At 38.1% G+C, this 17,565-nt stretch overlaps 1 protein-coding gene across 1 annotated transcript in view; it reads left to right on the top strand.

The window, feature by feature from the left end:
• Nucleotides 1-14,351, top strand: part of rnf217 (ring finger protein 217) — a 32,787-nt gene extending 18,436 nt beyond the window's left edge. Inside the window, exons 2-6 of the mRNA XM_088908024.1 lie at nucleotides 4,273-4,494; nucleotides 6,266-6,430; nucleotides 7,986-8,187; nucleotides 11,303-11,374; nucleotides 13,608-14,351. Of these exons, the coding sequence (XP_088764150.1) occupies nucleotides 4,273-4,494; nucleotides 6,266-6,430; nucleotides 7,986-8,187; nucleotides 11,303-11,374; nucleotides 13,608-13,687 (741 nt within the window). The 3' untranslated portion in view covers nucleotides 13,688-14,351. The remainder of the gene's footprint in view (nucleotides 1-4,272; nucleotides 4,495-6,265; nucleotides 6,431-7,985; nucleotides 8,188-11,302; nucleotides 11,375-13,607) is intronic.
• The last annotated feature ends 3,214 nt before the right edge of the window (nucleotides 14,352-17,565 follow it).

Here is a 17,565-nt window from a genome sequence, read left to right as displayed (position 1 = left end):
CCTTCCTCCAGAGAATAATACAATTCTTGCAAGTCTCATCGCTGTATAACAGTTTCACAGTTTTCAAGCCATTACTTCTGTTGGCATATCCAAGGGACCGAGCAGTGCATTTCCAGCTCGTGGACCTTTATGTTTTCTGACAGCCATATAAAGAATCTCTGGGAGAGGAGCGGCTGTGTTATTATCCTGGAGACTTGTTAGTGCCGCCATTGTGGAGAAGAGCTCTGCACAGGAGATTAGCTTCTAATTGTGTGTCATGTCCTGTTAAGAACCACCATGCAGTGCGGGTTTATGACACCTTGCTTTACTGGGCTCAAGGGACTCGATCAGCTGATGAATGCAATTATACCAAATGACACTGAAATTAAATTTCTCCCATCACTTGCTCTTATTTGAGGGGATAAAGCGTTCTCCTTTTGGAAACCTGATCCTGTTATAAAATGTCTTAGCCTGTTTCTTTATTTTTTTAATGCCAGTTTGTGATCAAAGAACCCATTAGCAAAACCCGTCATGACTAACTTACTGTAGAATACAGCTATGAAGAAGCAAACAGCACAAACATTTTTACTGTTACTTTTTCTTACTTTTAGAAAACAGAGTGCAGGATTTTCCCACACAGTGATTACAATTTTATTGCCCAAACCTCTGTTTTTTCTGATGTCTCTGTATTCAATTAAATGTTAAAACATTGCAGAGGATTAGTGACTCTTCTTGTTTAGTAAATTTCTCATTAGTATGACGTATGGGCGTCCAGCTCCTGACTGGAAGGTCCCAGGTTCAGTCCCAGGTAGGGGACAGTGATGTAGCTCTAATTCCTTCCAGACAGCTCCCAGGTCCACTCAGCCTGCTTTCCAAATGAGTACCAGTACCAGTACCAGGGGTTAATCCTTCTGGGGGTAATAGGCCAGCTGGAGTGTGATGATGACCACATCACCTCCACCTGCAGTGTCGGGTTTTTGAGAAAAATGGTGCCCCTTGCCCCCCATTCCCCCAGGGGCCTTTATGGCCTGAAAAGGGACCTACCTACCTATGATGTATGGGGCAAATTTTATTTTTTATCATTAGCTTATAGCCTAAAGATTGGTTGAGCCCTTTTTGATGTATTAAATGTCAATACCTTTGTCTTGTGATCTTCAGTTTGTTTGGTGGCTGATTCATTTCTCTGGATATGTATTGTAGTAGACATTACTTTAATGCAACTGAGCATTTTAGCCTAGGATGATTTGATAAAGGAGATAGTAGTGAAAGAATGGTTTGTAAAGATGTTGTTAACAAGAAGCTTAATGCATATATTATGTAGGAACAAAGGTTATCACCACTAGCACAATTAAGGAAAAGTTACAGTATTACTCAAAATATGAATAGAGGAGGAATGTTTCAAGTTTTAGAGCCAATTTAAAAAAAACTGTAATGAAGCTGGATGCTTATTAAGATACAATAAGCTCTGATACAAAGACATTAAGGAAACAGCAAACATAAACACAGAACAGCAACAATAACATACAACTTAAATGCAAGTCAGAGAAGCAGTGTGAGAAGAAAACAAATATCAGTGTGAGTCAGTGTTAGGGGTAGAATTCAATAATCTGACAGTTTGCAGGAAGAAACTGTCTTTGAATGTGGTGCTCTGTGCATTTGTGCTCCTATGACCTTTTCCAGAAGGAAGGGGAGAGAACAGTGAGAAACCAGGTTGATTCTTATCCTTACCAATACTCCCAGCCTTCCTGAGACAGCGAGTTGTAAAAATTTCAAGTGGGTAGCTGAAGTTGTGTCAGCATGCATAGGCTGCAAAGGAACAAGTAAAAGAAGAAAAGAGACGCAATGTTTCGGCTGTGGAGCCTTCCTCGGGTGTGTGAGAGAGAGGAAAACTGGTGTCTGATAAAGCAGGGAGAACAACAGCTGGGAGTGGAGAGGAGGCGGGAGCAGGAGAGAAGGAGTACCGCGACTCAGTGAGAAGTCGAGAGGTGAGGAGAGGTGTGAAGTCAAAACCTGCAAATGAAGGAAGTGAGTCTGTCGTTGAAAGAAGAGGGAAGGTGTGATCCTAGTTTCAGGCTAATTTTGGTTTCGGATGTCTTTCTGCAGTAGGAGTTCTGAAACCCCTCTGTGAGTATGCAAACGGAGATATCAGTATGATCATGGCCATTCGAGGTGAAATGAGAGACTATGGGCTTGGAGAGATCTTTGATCCTCACAGCCCTGACATGTTCCCTGAAGTGGTCTCCCAGTCTCCTTCCTGTTTCACCCATGTAGATGGCTGGGCATTTCTGCAAGAGATGCAGTAAATAAGGTTGCTGGAAATATATGATGCAATCTGAGTGATCAGGAACTGTCCAGAGGGGCCCTGAATGAGCGTGTTATTGAATAAATATTTACAGGTGATACAGCAAGCTCTGTTGCAAGGGAAAGTGCCTGGTGTGGATGAGAGCTGAGGGCGGTCAAGATTACACAGATTAGGTGGTTGGAGATATGAGATGATGGGGCGGTCAGAAAAAAGGGTACCACTCAGTAGCACACCTGTAAAATGTAGTAGGATAGTTGAAGATAGACCAAATTGTCAACTGTTTCGCCTTATTTGTAGCTCCAGTTACATGCTGGGGACATGTTAAATAGTAATGAAGCAAAGGAACAAGTAAAGGTTCATTCCCTGCTGGAAAGACAAGAAAAGAAACATGTTTCGGCTATGGAGCCTTCTTCAGGTGTGAAGATAGTAAGGTGGATTTTAATACATTTTTTTAGAGTTCATGTCATGGTTCAGTTCACTTAACAGTGTGGTGTTTGGTTAGGCTGAGATGGAACAGACTGAATTCAGGGTATCTTTTTTGCCATTATAGTAGAGTCTTTGCCCAATTTAGTTTACATGGCATGACAGTATGTTTGTGTTAATTTCACTTCAACCTTTTAATGTGCATATGTAAAAAAAACTGTATATATTTTACTCAATTCTCTTTTATGTTTCAGTCACAGTTCTCAAAGTATCAGATTTGGCAACATGTACTGCTGGGTACGTGATGGGTAGCTCCAGACGTCCACAACCTCTTGTTTTAAAGATGTCCTCCAGGCAGACGCAGCGTGTTCTTAGAGCTTGGAATATCCCGTTTTATATATATATTTTGTGCTTTTGCATTACATTTCCTCTGATTGCAGTCTTGCAAGTCTAAGTCTCTTGTTTTTGTCTCATCCATGTACCTGTGAAGTACTCCAGAATGTGGTATAGAGAGCAATCTATACTCTGCTTTCTGTACACTAATCAGTTTTCGATGGAAAGACGTAGGTTACGTTTATTGCTTGCAATTTGAAAAATGAGAAACTTCTTTTTATGTAATGATTTCTAATTTCATGCAGTCTGTTCCTTAGAACACTACTATGTTATTGATCCTCCAATACAATAACATAAAATGTAATAAAAAGTAGAATTCGACAACAGAGAAAAGGGAGGTAGAAAGCAATTGAAAAAAGAACGAGAAATTGACTTGTATTACGTGACATGAATCTGTTTTGCGTATGAATTTTATCCTTGCTCCCGCTGAGGTGCTGCAGAGCAATCTAGCATTTCCAACCGGTGGAGTCTCAACTCACCTGTCCGTCAGCTGGTTGCCATGGTTACACTATCAGACAGGAAGCCTGTACCACCTGTGCACTTACAACCACACCCGTCACAGGATCAGGCCCATGTAAGATATGCCTTGGCTTTACTCGGGGCTCTGTTATAGAGTTCTGCTCTGAGCCACAACTCTTCTCTTACTTTGCATTCCCCGCTTTGTGTTTCTCTCTGAACTCTGCTACATTCTGACCTTGCCTAGCAGGATACCTGACTATCAGCCGACCCTGCTTTGTTACGACTGCGGCCACTAATTTCATTTGCACTCTGCTCCCAGCTACGGACTTGGATTGTTGGCCTGACTTTGGCTTTGGATTCTTTCAGAGCTTTTCAACAGTGTACTCAGGTACAAACTTTGCGTGTTTTGACTACAGCTCTGGACAGCGTTTGCATGCTCATCATCGCACTGTGCTCTTGGGTTGACCTCACGAACACGGACGAGCCGTGGTGTTACAGTGTGACACTAATGTGTTTTGCAATGTGAGAATGGGTAGGGCTGTGCGAAAAGGAGGCTGAAAGGATGGGAATCTGGTCAATAGTCAATAGGAAGGCAGCAATCGGTCAATGAATGTTTTCACTCTACTATGCAAGACAACAAATACTTAGTCTTTCACTACTGATTTATACTGTTGTATCCCTGCACTAAGTGCACTGGTTAATTTTGTCACCCACAGGTCCATCTGGGGCGCGTGGGTATTACATGTCCCATCACGGAGTGCAGTGAGCTCCTGGAGGACAGCACAGTGTTGGCACACCTGCCTGGTGAGGACATAGCCAAGTACATGTACTTCCTGGAGCTGAGCAGGGTAGACTCCAGCACTAAACCCTGCCCACAGTGCAACCACTTCACCTCCCTCAAGAGCAAGACACCCAGCAAGTCCGAGAGCAGATACAAAGTAAGCGTGCTTTCTCTCCGGCATGCTACGATTTATACTGTGTGTTTTCTAATATACTATACAGCATTCTCACCAGTGAGGTGAGAGGGAGGAGCTGGGGAGAAACTACAGTTGTAATTCCAGGCTGAAAAGGAATAAAAAAGAAGAAGAAAACAGTTTTCAGCCATTGAACATTCTTCAGCTGTGTTGGAGATGAGAGTGAGCAGAAATGTGAGGCTTTCCCTCACAGAAAGATCCTGGGAACAGGTAGAGCTGGGGGAAAAGGCAGCAGTCTGTAAATGAGTGCCGAGGTTAAGTGGTATGGATCATTTTGGATTCTGATTTATTTTTATTGTAGGAGTCTTTGAATCTTAAAACAAATAAATTACCATTATTCCCCATTTTACCTCTCCCGACTTTGAGAAAACTGGCCTTTCTGTCTGCATCCTTTCAAAGGGATTGGATTTGATTTCTCCTATACCAGAAAGATATCAAAAGCCAAAATTACAGAACAATTACAGAACACGGCCAAGCAAGACAAAACTGTGCGTTTTGGAACCTCAATCTTCCAAGACTGTCTGAAACTAGCATCACTATTTTAATGAAATAGTGAGTTTCCTGACTGTATTTCCTGCAACACAGAGAAATTCAAACTTTTTAAGTGATATGCACAGAGGAAAATTAATTACTTATTCCTTTACTCTGTATTTTGCAGTATGTTACACTGCATAATAAACACATTGGCACATCATTCTCTCTTTGTAGTTTTAACAAGGTGCCAATTCTTTTTTTAAGATTTAGATTTTTCTCACAAGGTTGAGAATATAGATAATAGAGAATTTAAAATGGATGTTACAGATTACTTTTCAATAATATGTATATTATATATATTATATATTATATGTATATAATAATAATATAATAATGTATATATGTATATCAAAATATGTGTTTTCATACATATTGTAGCTTTGTGGCATAAATAGAAATAATTAGGATATTCTAAATGGTAGCTTGTTCATGTTTTGGAATTTTTCACAGTGTGCTTATTGTACTGTTATTATTATGTTATTTATGTGTCATTAAATGTCGTAAGCAATGAGTGAGGAATTATTTCTCAGTGTTCACTCCTTGTCTGGATCTTACTGTATACAGTACTTTCCTGATCACATAGGGGTGGGTTGCTGGGAAACAGGCAGATGTATGTAATTCCCTAGTATTTCTGCTGATTGTGAAACATGGATCATGTTTCAGTAAAGGGGTGTGTTACTGATTAATAAATGCATTCTTTCATATAGATTGACCTCTGTTAAATGCCCATCATGTAAATGTTTTTTTTTCCTTTATTACAGAAGTGTTGCCTTTATTAGATTATATGCCATTATCTTTCTACTGTCTTTGATACTGTCTTGTGTACAACTATATATATATCTACCATGTTCATCTTGATTTGTTCCTGCAGGTGCAGAGTCTTGATTTGTCTTGATTTGTTCCTGCAGGTGCAGAGTCTTGATTTGTCTTGATTTGTTCCTGCAGGTGCAGAGTCTTGATTTGTTCCTGCAGGTGCAGAGTCTTGATTTGTTCCTGCAGGTGCAGAGTCTTGATTTATCTTGATTTGTTCCTACAGGTGCAGAGTCTTGATTTGTCTTGATTTGTTCCTACAGGTGCAGAGTCTTGATTTGCTCCTGTAGTTGCAGTGTCTTGATTTGCTCCTGCAGGTGCAGTGTGTTGATTTGTCTTGATTTGCTCCTGCAGGTGCAGAGTCTTGATTTGTCTGGCTTTGCTCCTGCAGGTACAGTGTCCAGAGTGTCAGTTTCTGTGGTGCTTCAGGTGCCACGCTCCCTGGCACGATGGTCTGAACTGCAAGGACTACAGGAAGGGAGACAAGCTCTTACGCCACTGGGCCAGTGCAATTGAGCATGGCCAGAGGAATGCTCAGAAGTGTCCCAGGTGCAAGGTTCGTCCTTTAGAAGACATCTGATTTTAGGCTAACATATCACTTTGTTTGGAGCCCGCTAAGTAATATTGTCTGTAGAATAAATGGTACCTTTATTTTTTAAAGAGAATAAAGCTGTGATCTTTAATACTAAAATAACAATATCTTTAAACACACACTGAGATCATAATTATTAATTCATTCCAGAGTCAATTCCTTACTGTGGAAACTGGACATCTAGTAACGTTCAGTAGGAGATCTCCCTTGACAGGATGAAGTACAGAAGTATGCTGCTTCATTCTCTGGTTCAGGGAGACCTAACAAAGAAAAGGTGAGCTGTCAGTGCCCATTGAAAGGAGCATCCTGAAGATCTGTTAAATCAAGAATCCGCGGTCAATGATAGCGTGTTCAGTTTTGTTCCACAACATCCAATTAACGACGAACGGGGAATTCTACCAACACTCAATGAGGTGAAGTCATCACACAAATGAAGACATTCAGGGCTGCGGCATGGGATGGAATTAAGTCAAGTGAACAGGAACACTCTCTCATCATACGAACCTGAAGATAATCTTGAATGATCTCATGGACATCATGTAAAAATCTTCCAGAAAGGCAACAACTATGGGAATTACAGGGATCAGTATAAGACCTGAATAGTCCCGTTCCTCTTGCTGCGGAGCTTCTCCACACATTGCAGTGGCATGTCAGTTTCTTTAAAGGGACAGCAAGCATAATTTTTATTGTCCACCATTTACAAGAACAATTTTGTTATGAGACAGTCTGGAAAATCCTTCCATTCATTCCACTATCTGTTGCAAATGAAGAAGCCCTAGCTCCATCATTTCAGGTCCAGGATCAGTGGCTTTAGAATGCTGTGCATTACCCTCACCATGATGAGGGAACCTTGAGGAAGCAGGTGTTTAAGGATCACAACATTAAAACTGAAACCAGACTGCTGGTCTGTTGTGCAGGTCATCATGCCTACCTTACTGTATGAGGCTTAAACATGGAGAATGTACATGACATATTTAAATGGACTGGAGCTGCTGTTTGTGGAAGATTTTGTGTATCAAGTGAGATGACAGGTGACCGTTAGTATTCTCTCATACACAGGCATTACAACCATTAAAACACTGATCCTCCATCATCAACTCTGCTAGGTGGGTCGTCTGGCTTGTCCGGACATTAGACTCTGGTAAGAAAGATCTCTTCTCCTAGCCTGGCTAAGGCAGTCATGTCGGAAGAGGACGGAAGGAGCTTTTCCAAGATGTGGTAAAAGTCATGCAAAATCAATGTCAGCTCCTAAGAGATTATGGTCAGCGACTGAACCAGATGGAGGAAGAATATATGTGAGTTTTCCTCAACCCCTCTGAGATTACAAGGAAGCAAAGAGAGAGTGCTGAAGACAGCTCAATTTTCCAAAATGTTATTAGTCGGTGATAGTTCCGTTAATAGGCCTTTTACGTGTTCTTCATTCAAACATTTCTGCATATTTCTTAAATTTCTGCACTGCTCCCAGTGTCCGTGTGCTTCAGTTTGTTCTGCCTCTGATACGTGATTTCTTTATTGACAGATTCATATCCAGAGGACAGAAGGCTGTGACCACATGACCTGTTCGCAGTGTAATACTAACTTTTGCTACCGCTGTGGTGAAAAGTACCGACATCTCCGATTCTTCGGTGACCATACCTCGAACCTCAGCGTTTTTGGCTGTAAATACCGCTACCTCCCAGAAAAACCCCATCTGCGCAGACTAGTTCGGGGCTCTGTCTGTGGTAAGCATACACTGACAATACATGTTCTCTGACTGCATGTCCTGTAATGTAAAATACATTTATAAAATAGTTTTGTACCTTATAAGAGTTTTTTGATCAATTTTTGTATGGTGATAAATGATCAAGATTTATGTTACAGTGCAGTGAACAGTAAAACAACAACATATCCAAGCTTAGAATTTCAGCTCTTCACACTTGCTGTACAGTACTTGTCATATCGTTTAAATGTGGAGGTAGTTACATTTACAAGAGTTTTGTGTGAATTTTCATTTTTCAACATGTTACTAGGTAGCCCCGGGTCTGCAGAAGGAAGTATTTCTGAAAGATTTTTATTATTATTTGGATGTTATTTTGGTTTCCTGCCCATTGACAGGAATTACAGATGCATGGCGGAGTCGCCTCTTCACAAGACTGTGGAGAATGCATGATCTCCCATTCATTTACTCATTCTTGCTTTGTATTCTGACATTGTCTAACGATACTGAGGTGAAATTCTCATGTTTCGAGACCTGTGCCTAGTTATAAGGAATAGTAAAGTAGAGGAAACCACATTTTATTTTTCAACTGGATAATACCGGATGTTTTTTATTCTTTAGGACCTGTTTCTGTATTTTTGCTACTTAAAACTGCAAACTGCCTTCCTTTACTATTGAAAAGTTTTTTTTTACTATTAAAGTTGTGTGTTAGTGACATCCTGATTTAGTGAAATTTATTATTCACTAAACTAAATGAATACTGAAGTGAATAATGAATAATTAAAGATATAGCAAATACAGTATGGCAATTACACAAATATTTGTAAGAGAGGATTTTTAAAGCATTCAAAAAAATGTTAGGACTAATTTACTGTATGTTTGTTGATATTTATGTTCTAAAGACTTATTGTCATTGGTACCCTCTAATCACAGATGAATAAAAAATATGGAAATGAGAGAGAGTTGTCTTAAAAGAGAATTCTATAAAAAAATATGCCACTGCCTGAAAGTTTAGCTCTCTGTCTAATTCATGTACAGTTTGCTTTTGCTTTTAAACTGGTAGTTTTTTTAACTGATTTTCCATTAAATTAATTTGAAAACTTTAAAAGTTTGATGTTTTCCATTTAAATGAGAAGAAATATACTGTACAGTTCCATTCAAATGCTTGGAAATATCTTAAGCTTATTTTTCAAGAGAAAAATCGTAAGTACCCAGACATCTTACTAAACTTGTCACATCTCAAAATTCTGCATTTCAGTGTGGTGTCCGGCAGCACAAACAAGTTTTGATTCTTAATATCAGGAACCTGCTTCCAGATATTGGTCTCTATTATATTTTTTCACATTAGAAAAAAGGCACCTTCACAATCCTCTTGAAAAACTTTTCTTTCCTAGAAGATGGAAGCTCAACAAATAATTATGTTCTTCAGTTATCTGCATTAAATGAGAGCTGGTGTTGAGTGTTCATGTTTGCAGAATCAATCATTGTATCATTAGCTCTCACAAGTCCTAATTATCTTGGCTATGTGTTGGCAAACTACTAAAGACTGGGTTCATCTAATATTCCCCATATCAGATGAAATGAGCAGAAGAATACAGATCACATCTATCCTTGTGGCCTGGTCCTTGCTTTTCCATATACTGTATTATGTAAGCTCTGTTATACCTAAAGATCAGCTGAAGTGAGCTATTGTGATTTTGCACTGGTCGTGTATTAAATATTTAAACAATATGCTTTCCTAAGTAGTGAGGCATGACATGTTGCACAGGAGTTTTAGTTCACTGAATGGAGAATGGGCTTAAATTACAAGTCATCAGATCTACAGGCACTGCCAGTTTCCCTGTGTGTGTTCTGTGTCCTGTGTGGGCATTTGCTTTATTTTATCACTGCTTTTACATGGCTGATATTGTACATTATTGGTGACTTAGTGTGCAATACTGTAACTAATATACTAATAATAAAATAATAATAATTCCTTACCCTTATATAGCGCTATTCTGCACACTACACTCAAAGTGCTTTACTGGTAATGGGGTGAACAGAGTGATGAAGCCAGTTCAGAGATGAGGATTATTAGGAGACCATAATTGGTAAAGGCCAATAGGAAATTTAGCCAGGACACTGGGGTAACACCTTTTCAAGAAACGCCCTGGGATTTTTAATGACTACAGAGAGTCAGGACCTCGATATAATGTCTCATCCAAAGGACGAAGCCTTTTTACAGTATAGTGTTCAAGTCACTATACTGGGGCATTAGGACCCACACAGACCACAGGCTGAGCACACCCTACTGGCCCCACTAACACCTCTTCGAGCAGCAACCTTAGCTTTCCCAGGAGTCTCCCATCCAGATACTGACCAGGCTCACACCTACTGGGCGTCAGTGGGCTGTCTGTTGTGAGTTGAAGGGTGACATGGCTGCTGGAATAATTTAAGAAGACTGTCACGGCTAATGCACCAATATGGGGGAAAAAGAAAGGAGAAGTTCCCTTAAAAAATTTTGAATTCCTTCTTCTAAAAACAAAAATATTGTTCAATCTTGCTTTAGTGATACGGACTCTATTACTTGTGACTGCTGAGTATAAAAAAAGTGCTCAGAATTGATATATGCACCCACAAACCCCCCAGTGTCATGAAGGGTAATCAACTTCTGAATGAGCTGAGCAGTATATGTACAATATACTGCCTTCAGTATGTAGCTGATGACGGTACATAACCATGTTGGAGACAACATTTCAAATAGAATTCCACTAAACAAATGTAAATAGAAAATATCTGTCAGAAGTATAGAAAATATATTAATTTTATATTATATTATATTCATTTTAAGCACTTTGAGAAGCCACCTTTAAAGGTGCTATATCAAATAAAGCTTATTATTATTATTATTATTATTATTATTATTATTATTATTACTATAGAAAAACTGCATTCTTGCAGATTAGTAGATGGGCACAATCCAAAGGCAACAGTCAGGAGGAGTCACAGTGTTCAGGATCTCCTTGTTGAAGGAAATGAACGTCATCGGTGCCGTAAATATTGTCTTTTTTAAGAAGCATTTCAGAGAGTTTTCATTAACACATAAAAAATAATATACCTTCAAATGATTTGTGCTCACGGTATGTTTGTTTTCTTTCCAGTTAGTAAAGTCCTTGTTGCCCCGGTGGTCATAGTGCTGGTGGTGGTGTTTGGAGCCATAGCCCTTGTCATAGGTAAGCATCCAAAGCACCTTCTGTCGCTGAAGGCAGCGTGAAAGCTCAGCTGCAGGTCTTGAGAACTGCGGGTTTTCTTCAGTTCCCCATCACTGCTGGGAAACTGAAAAAACAAACAGAGCACAGACTGTTTTCTCTGGTCGGTTTTCTTTCTTGGCAGTACGTCATAGCTTTCCTTCCATGGAATTCACAGCCTGTGTGGAGACATTTCTTGAGCCCTGTTGTTAAACTTGACTTGTTTCACAAATTATCTTTAGTTGTTCAGACAAATGAATTGAACATGAACAATTTTCAGATGTGGAGGTGATTTTAACATGTGTAGTGTTCTTGGTTTCTTGAGAGTCTAAAGTTGGCTTTCTTAATATATTTGCAGGTGGTTCCTTGAGCACACACTACACTGTACAGGATTTTTCGAAGTATAATACATTGTTCACTTTTTAAACCTTTGAAACCTTAAGTGATTACAGAGAGACAACAAGAGATAATGGTTAATAGTTTCACGTTGAAACACAAATAGATAAATATTAGGAGATGATGTTGGATTTGGCAAGGTCCACTCTGAATATGAAATGATGAGTGATCAGTACTCCAAGACATGAAATTAAAAAGTAGGAAGAAAACTCAGTAATGCAAAGGAAGTACTTAAGTTCCACTGCATAATAAATATAAACACATATGCATACACATCAATTGCACAAGTGATGTTAGCACATCAAGCTATAGCCCTATTATTGCTGCAGTTGATTATATATTGAAGAGTTTTTTTTCATCTATCAAATAGATGCATAATACTATCATGTGTAACAATTTTACAATTAAAAACTGCTTTGAAAAAACATTAAAGCCATTTAAAGCTCCTCTGACCACATTATAACATTTATATATGAATAATATACATATTTGTTATTTCCCTGGTTGTCTATGGCAACTGACATAACTCACGCAATTCCTTTTAGGGCCTGGCTTCAGCTGGCAGATAGGCTTCTCACTGTTGATGGCCGGATGGATGACATTGTTATACAGAGAACTGAAGTTTGCTCAGTGTTCTTCTGTTTTCCACCTGACATTTAAATGTAGGTCTTGTAAGAGCAGGTGGTATTTGTTTTGTGACTTCTCACATAAAGTTTGTTTGTCTGACCTAGTTGTATGAGTAACTTTTGTTTGTGTGTTTCATTTTTTAATAATAAAGAAGTGACTTTGCACTATGAAAGCTTACTTTAGATCACATAAAATGAATCAGTTCAGTCTGTTATACAGTGTTTAGCAGTCATTTGGTAGTAAAACAGAAAGCAAAATGGGAATATTGCATGAGAAAATACTCTTTTTTTTCCTGATCAGAATTTTGAATAAATTGGATACATTTTATTAAGGCATGTGTCTTTACCACTAGTTACTGGTACTCGTAAAAGTAATATTTAACAGTCAGTTAACGTTTACTGATAGTGCTTCTCTTTTAATACAACAGGTCGGCATACATAACATCTGATTGCAGGCATCAGCACAACTGTAATGAGAGGCGTTAAAACGCAGCAACTGAGCATTAAATTCCTCTCGATATGTTTGGATAGTTGTGGGCCGCACAGTGGAGCTGTTGTTAGCATTGCTGCCCCACAGCACTGGGAACCACTTCAATTCTGGAACTGGGGTGCTGTCTGTGTGGAGTTTGTACATTTTCCCCATGTTCATGTAGGATTTCTCCAGTTTTCTCCCACAGGCCAAAGACATGCCTGGAAAAGCTGGCCCTGGTGTGAGTGTGTGTCTGTGTGTGTGTGTCTGCCCTGGTGTGAGTGTGTGTCTGTGTGTGTGTGTCTGCCCCTGGGGGTGGACTGCTGCCCTGTCCAGGGTGCTACCTGCCAGGCTTGGCTCCTGCTCCCCCCGAGACCTTGTACTAGATAAAGCAGTAATAATAAAACACTTTATTTTATACAGAGCCGTTAAAAAAATCTTCTTAAACCACTTTGCAGGAAAAATAAAAAAAGACATAAAAACAGTAACAAAGATAGAGATAACAAAATTAGCCCAAAGAAACATGAGGGATTACAAATGCAGCAGAATATGCAAGGAGCAGGCACAGACACCGATGAAATAATCTCCTTTCTGAAGAAGAAGGTTTTAAGTCTGGATCTGACTGCGCCCAGGTTGTGTCTTTAGTGTTCCTGACATATCATGTTGTCATACAGTATGTGTTGTCTGTTACATGACCTGTCTTCTTTTTCAATTCTCTCGTTTCCAGGTCTTATTGCTTTCCCTATCTACTACATTTGTAAAAAGCAGAGGAAAAGGTCTCAGGGTACAGGACGCTGGCTCTGCTGATGAAGAGGGCACCAGGATCCTGGAGGGAAATTAGCAATAGTACAGTATGTACCAAATACCCCCAGCCTGTGGCCGGGAGGCTCACTGCTGTGGAGAACGACCTGAAAGGCCACGTGGCTTCTTACACATGTCTTTGCTTATTTGATAAATTCCCTGTTTGTGTTTGAATATTGTCAGTCTTTGAACTGTCAGGGCAACCTTGTTATTTTTGTTTTGTTTTTAAAACACAGGCAACTTTGCACATCGGGGCACTATAAGCCCTCTCCTCATGTCCCTGTTCTCTGGTGGCTACTGAATTCTTGCTCCTCTTTCTGAAATACTGTAGTGCGGATTTAGAAGCTGAATAATGGCACCCAGTCAGTGCCACTGTTATTTTATACATTATACTGTATGTGGTGCTGTAAATGGAATGTGATTTTTTTTTATCCTGATGGCAAAAGAAATATAGTAATGGCAGAGATAGATCAGTTTTACATAGTGGTACAAAAGACGTTTGCTTTTTTTTTAAATAGAAGGAGAGGTTTAAATATCATAAAAATAAGGCTTGAATGTGGCTCCTTCTCCACTGTGTAGGGTCCCTAATAACTAACCTGGGATGTGAAAATGTGTGACCTCCCGAGAAGAAATGTATTTGAAAAAATACTGTATAATACCCTCTCAGCTCTGTTAACATGTCTCAGGTAAAATAACACTTCTCAGTTGGATGAATATGGCCAACTTTTTCATTTGCTGTATATGTTCATCATTCTCAGATATGTGTGCTTTATTTAAAAATTCTTATGAAAACAAGTACTTTGTTCAGTGATTTATCCAGTTAAGACTTTTTTTTTACCTTGGTAAAATTAATATTTTTACTGACTTTGGAAGTCCTATTTGTAATGCCGTTCCTCATCATGCAGTGAGGGAAAAGATCTTTAAATCTTCGGCTGTGCGTTTTACATGGGTATATTTTTTTGCCTATTGCTGAAACCAAAGTTTTTCCCCCTAGCATCAAATACCGTAATATTTTCTATGAGCTGTTAGCATATGTGTCTTTTTTTTAACTAGTATTCATGATAATACTTTTGCCATGAATGACAGTTAATAATATGTTCTGCATGATTAGTTGTTAGTTTCAAGGCAGGGGTTTCTTTCTCCCTGTGACAGATCTTTCTCATGGTATGCCTGTATTTATGGTTAGTAAGATTTTATGTGTAGGAGAGTTTTTCATGCAGCTTTAAAACATTTTGAAGAGCAAGATAGTGGAAGAGTGTAACCACCACAGAAAAAGGATATCTTCTTCTTTTAGTTTGTATGTCTTATTTCTGCCACTGATACTGGTGTAAATAAATCTAGAAAGTTTGAAAATGTTACTTTTCCTTTTTGGTGAAGATGATCTAGTAGCACAAGTATATGCATTTATTGTTGTCTCCTCCGCAAGGCAGGCAGCACAATTTCAAAGTCCAGTTTGACTTTTGTAGACAGTTTTCAAGTACTGTAATAGAGTTATTTTAACAACTATAGTAAGAAATAAAAAAAGGCTCCAGATACGTCATAAAACGTTATTTGTTAATAAATTGACAATTGAAACTGGAGAATGTACCTCTCCATTGATCTAAAAAAACACAAACTGACCTGTCAAATGATTAACACATCCACTAAGGGAAATAATTCTGGCACAATCTACAGTGGAACACCTGTGACATTGTAAAACTTTCATTTCTTCATTGACTGGCATCCTGAACCTTTTGTTAATCTATATTTCTATCATTTTCGTTCACCATACTTTCATTAAGGCTCTAGGAATATACCTCAAACTACAGAATCTAAGGCACATAAGGATTGTGTAAAACAGTGAGAGAGAGAGATATATCTTATCTTAAAGACATAAACTGCCTATGGAGTTTTGTATGATATACATTATAATATTTCGGGATTAGAGACATTGCAACAGATTCTCAAACAATTAATCTCAGGGAAAAGTAAAGTAGCAATTTAATTTTTAAGGACTTTTGTGTGTTCTTATGTTTTAGAGGAATTTTACATCTAAAACACAATATTACACAGTTAGAAAGCTGATCAAATTAAAACTATGTTAAAATATAATTTAGGTCAAGACATGGATTATTTACAGTCTAATGTATCCAGGTAATAATAATCCAGGTATCTGCAAAATGTCCTTCTAAAGAAGTTGATGATTTTAGTAAGTAAATGTTCAGAGTCAGTATTTCTTATACATATTTAAAAATTAGTAAAGCATTTTAGTTAAAATGAGTTCCAGTTTCAGGTTGCTATTAATTTGTCAGCTTCCTAACAGGATTTACAGCATGTACTGTATACAACCTGTATTGTTAAATTGTCTCAAAACGCAAACTGGACATTGGGTGGTTGGATGGTTAACAGCCATGTTTTGCTGTTACCATGTTTTTGTCCTTAAAAATGTGTTCCAACTTTCATCAAAATACCCCTTTCCAAATGTGTTTTCTGACTATTCTTTCAGTAAGACTGTAATCCTAAAGGCAAAATGTAGCTCCTTACAGATGTGCCATTTTGATATTGTGACAATAATTAATTTTGGTGCCTTTTTAAAAATAGGTAATGGAATTCACTTACTGTATTAACACTTTTAAATAAGGGAATTTAGCAAACCTTTATGGAATATTTTGAAACAGCACAACTTTTAAGGTCAGCCCATAAATGTGTTTGTGTGGTAGCTGTTACTGTTTGATTTCTTCTCTGCTGTTTTTGTTGAATGCATTTTCTCATATTACTGGTTGATTTGTAAATATATTGCACTTTACCCAGCCAAAACAAATAATTTTAAACCTTTTTGTAAAGACAGATATAGTATATCTGAAGGTGCTGTACATCCACACTGGACACAAGATACGTGCTTTAGAGGTGTTTGCAGTGCAAAGGAATATTCTCAGCAGAAGTGAACTCAGCGCTTGGACTGGCTGGATGGGTGGAATGGTCTCTTTGCCCTTACGTTCTTTAAAAATATTTTCATTCTTAAGAAAATTTTTGTATAGAAATATGTTCTTTAGAAAAATTGATCAGAATTCTAATATACATGTACAGTAGCTATGGCGATCGACTCCTCTAATACAGTATTTGCTTTTCTAAAATGGTATTTTTTTGTTCTGCAATTGGAAAGAATTTGGCTGGAAGACTATAAAAATTAAAATATATTATATATATTGTATATACTTATAACATTAAATATACATTATTTGTAATGATGTACAGTGGTGTTGAAATAATCTAATAGATTAATAAATATCTAATAGCTGTATCGCGTTTATGCCTAATGAGAACAACAGAACTTTGAAATGTAGCTCTGCAGCAAATTTCAGCAGTTTTTATTACTGAAACAGAGTTTCTGATTGTTATTATTAATGAAAGATCAGATGTCTGAATGCATACATATTCAAAGTCACGGAACTCTCGTCTTTTAGTAATGCTAGTCATAATTATAAACAACAAGGCCCGTTCAGCATTTTTATACATGACGTTAGGCATGTTGGGATGTTACTTTCAAAATTAAGACACCTGTGTGGAAGACCTTTCTTTAAATATACTTGGTGTCTTACAGGTGTTTACAGGTGTTTCTCTTTTTTTTATGTCCGCTACCTGTACATAACATAATTAGAATATAATTATGTATACAGAGACAACATTTTCCACTATAATGGAAAATTAAATTTGTTGGATGGTGGTGAGAGCTCTTGGCCCTCATAGTGGTGTTCTTGATGACACTGCTGTTGGGACAGTCTGTCAAGTAAGCTGTGTTGAATAGGAATGCATGAGCAGGAATATATGTTTATTGGCTGTGTTTTTCAATTGTTTTTAAACCAAGTCTGGTGTGAATTAATAATTCATCAGCTTTTCTCACTACT

Source organism: Atractosteus spatula, chromosome 2 (assembly GCF_055471065.1).
Source record: "Atractosteus spatula isolate fAtrSpa1 chromosome 2, fAtrSpa1.hap1, whole genome shotgun sequence".
NCBI lineage: Eukaryota > Metazoa > Chordata > Actinopteri > Semionotiformes > Lepisosteidae > Atractosteus > Atractosteus spatula.
The sequence above is the reverse complement of the archived record's forward strand: the minus strand, read 5'-3'. Positions and strand labels throughout refer to the sequence as shown.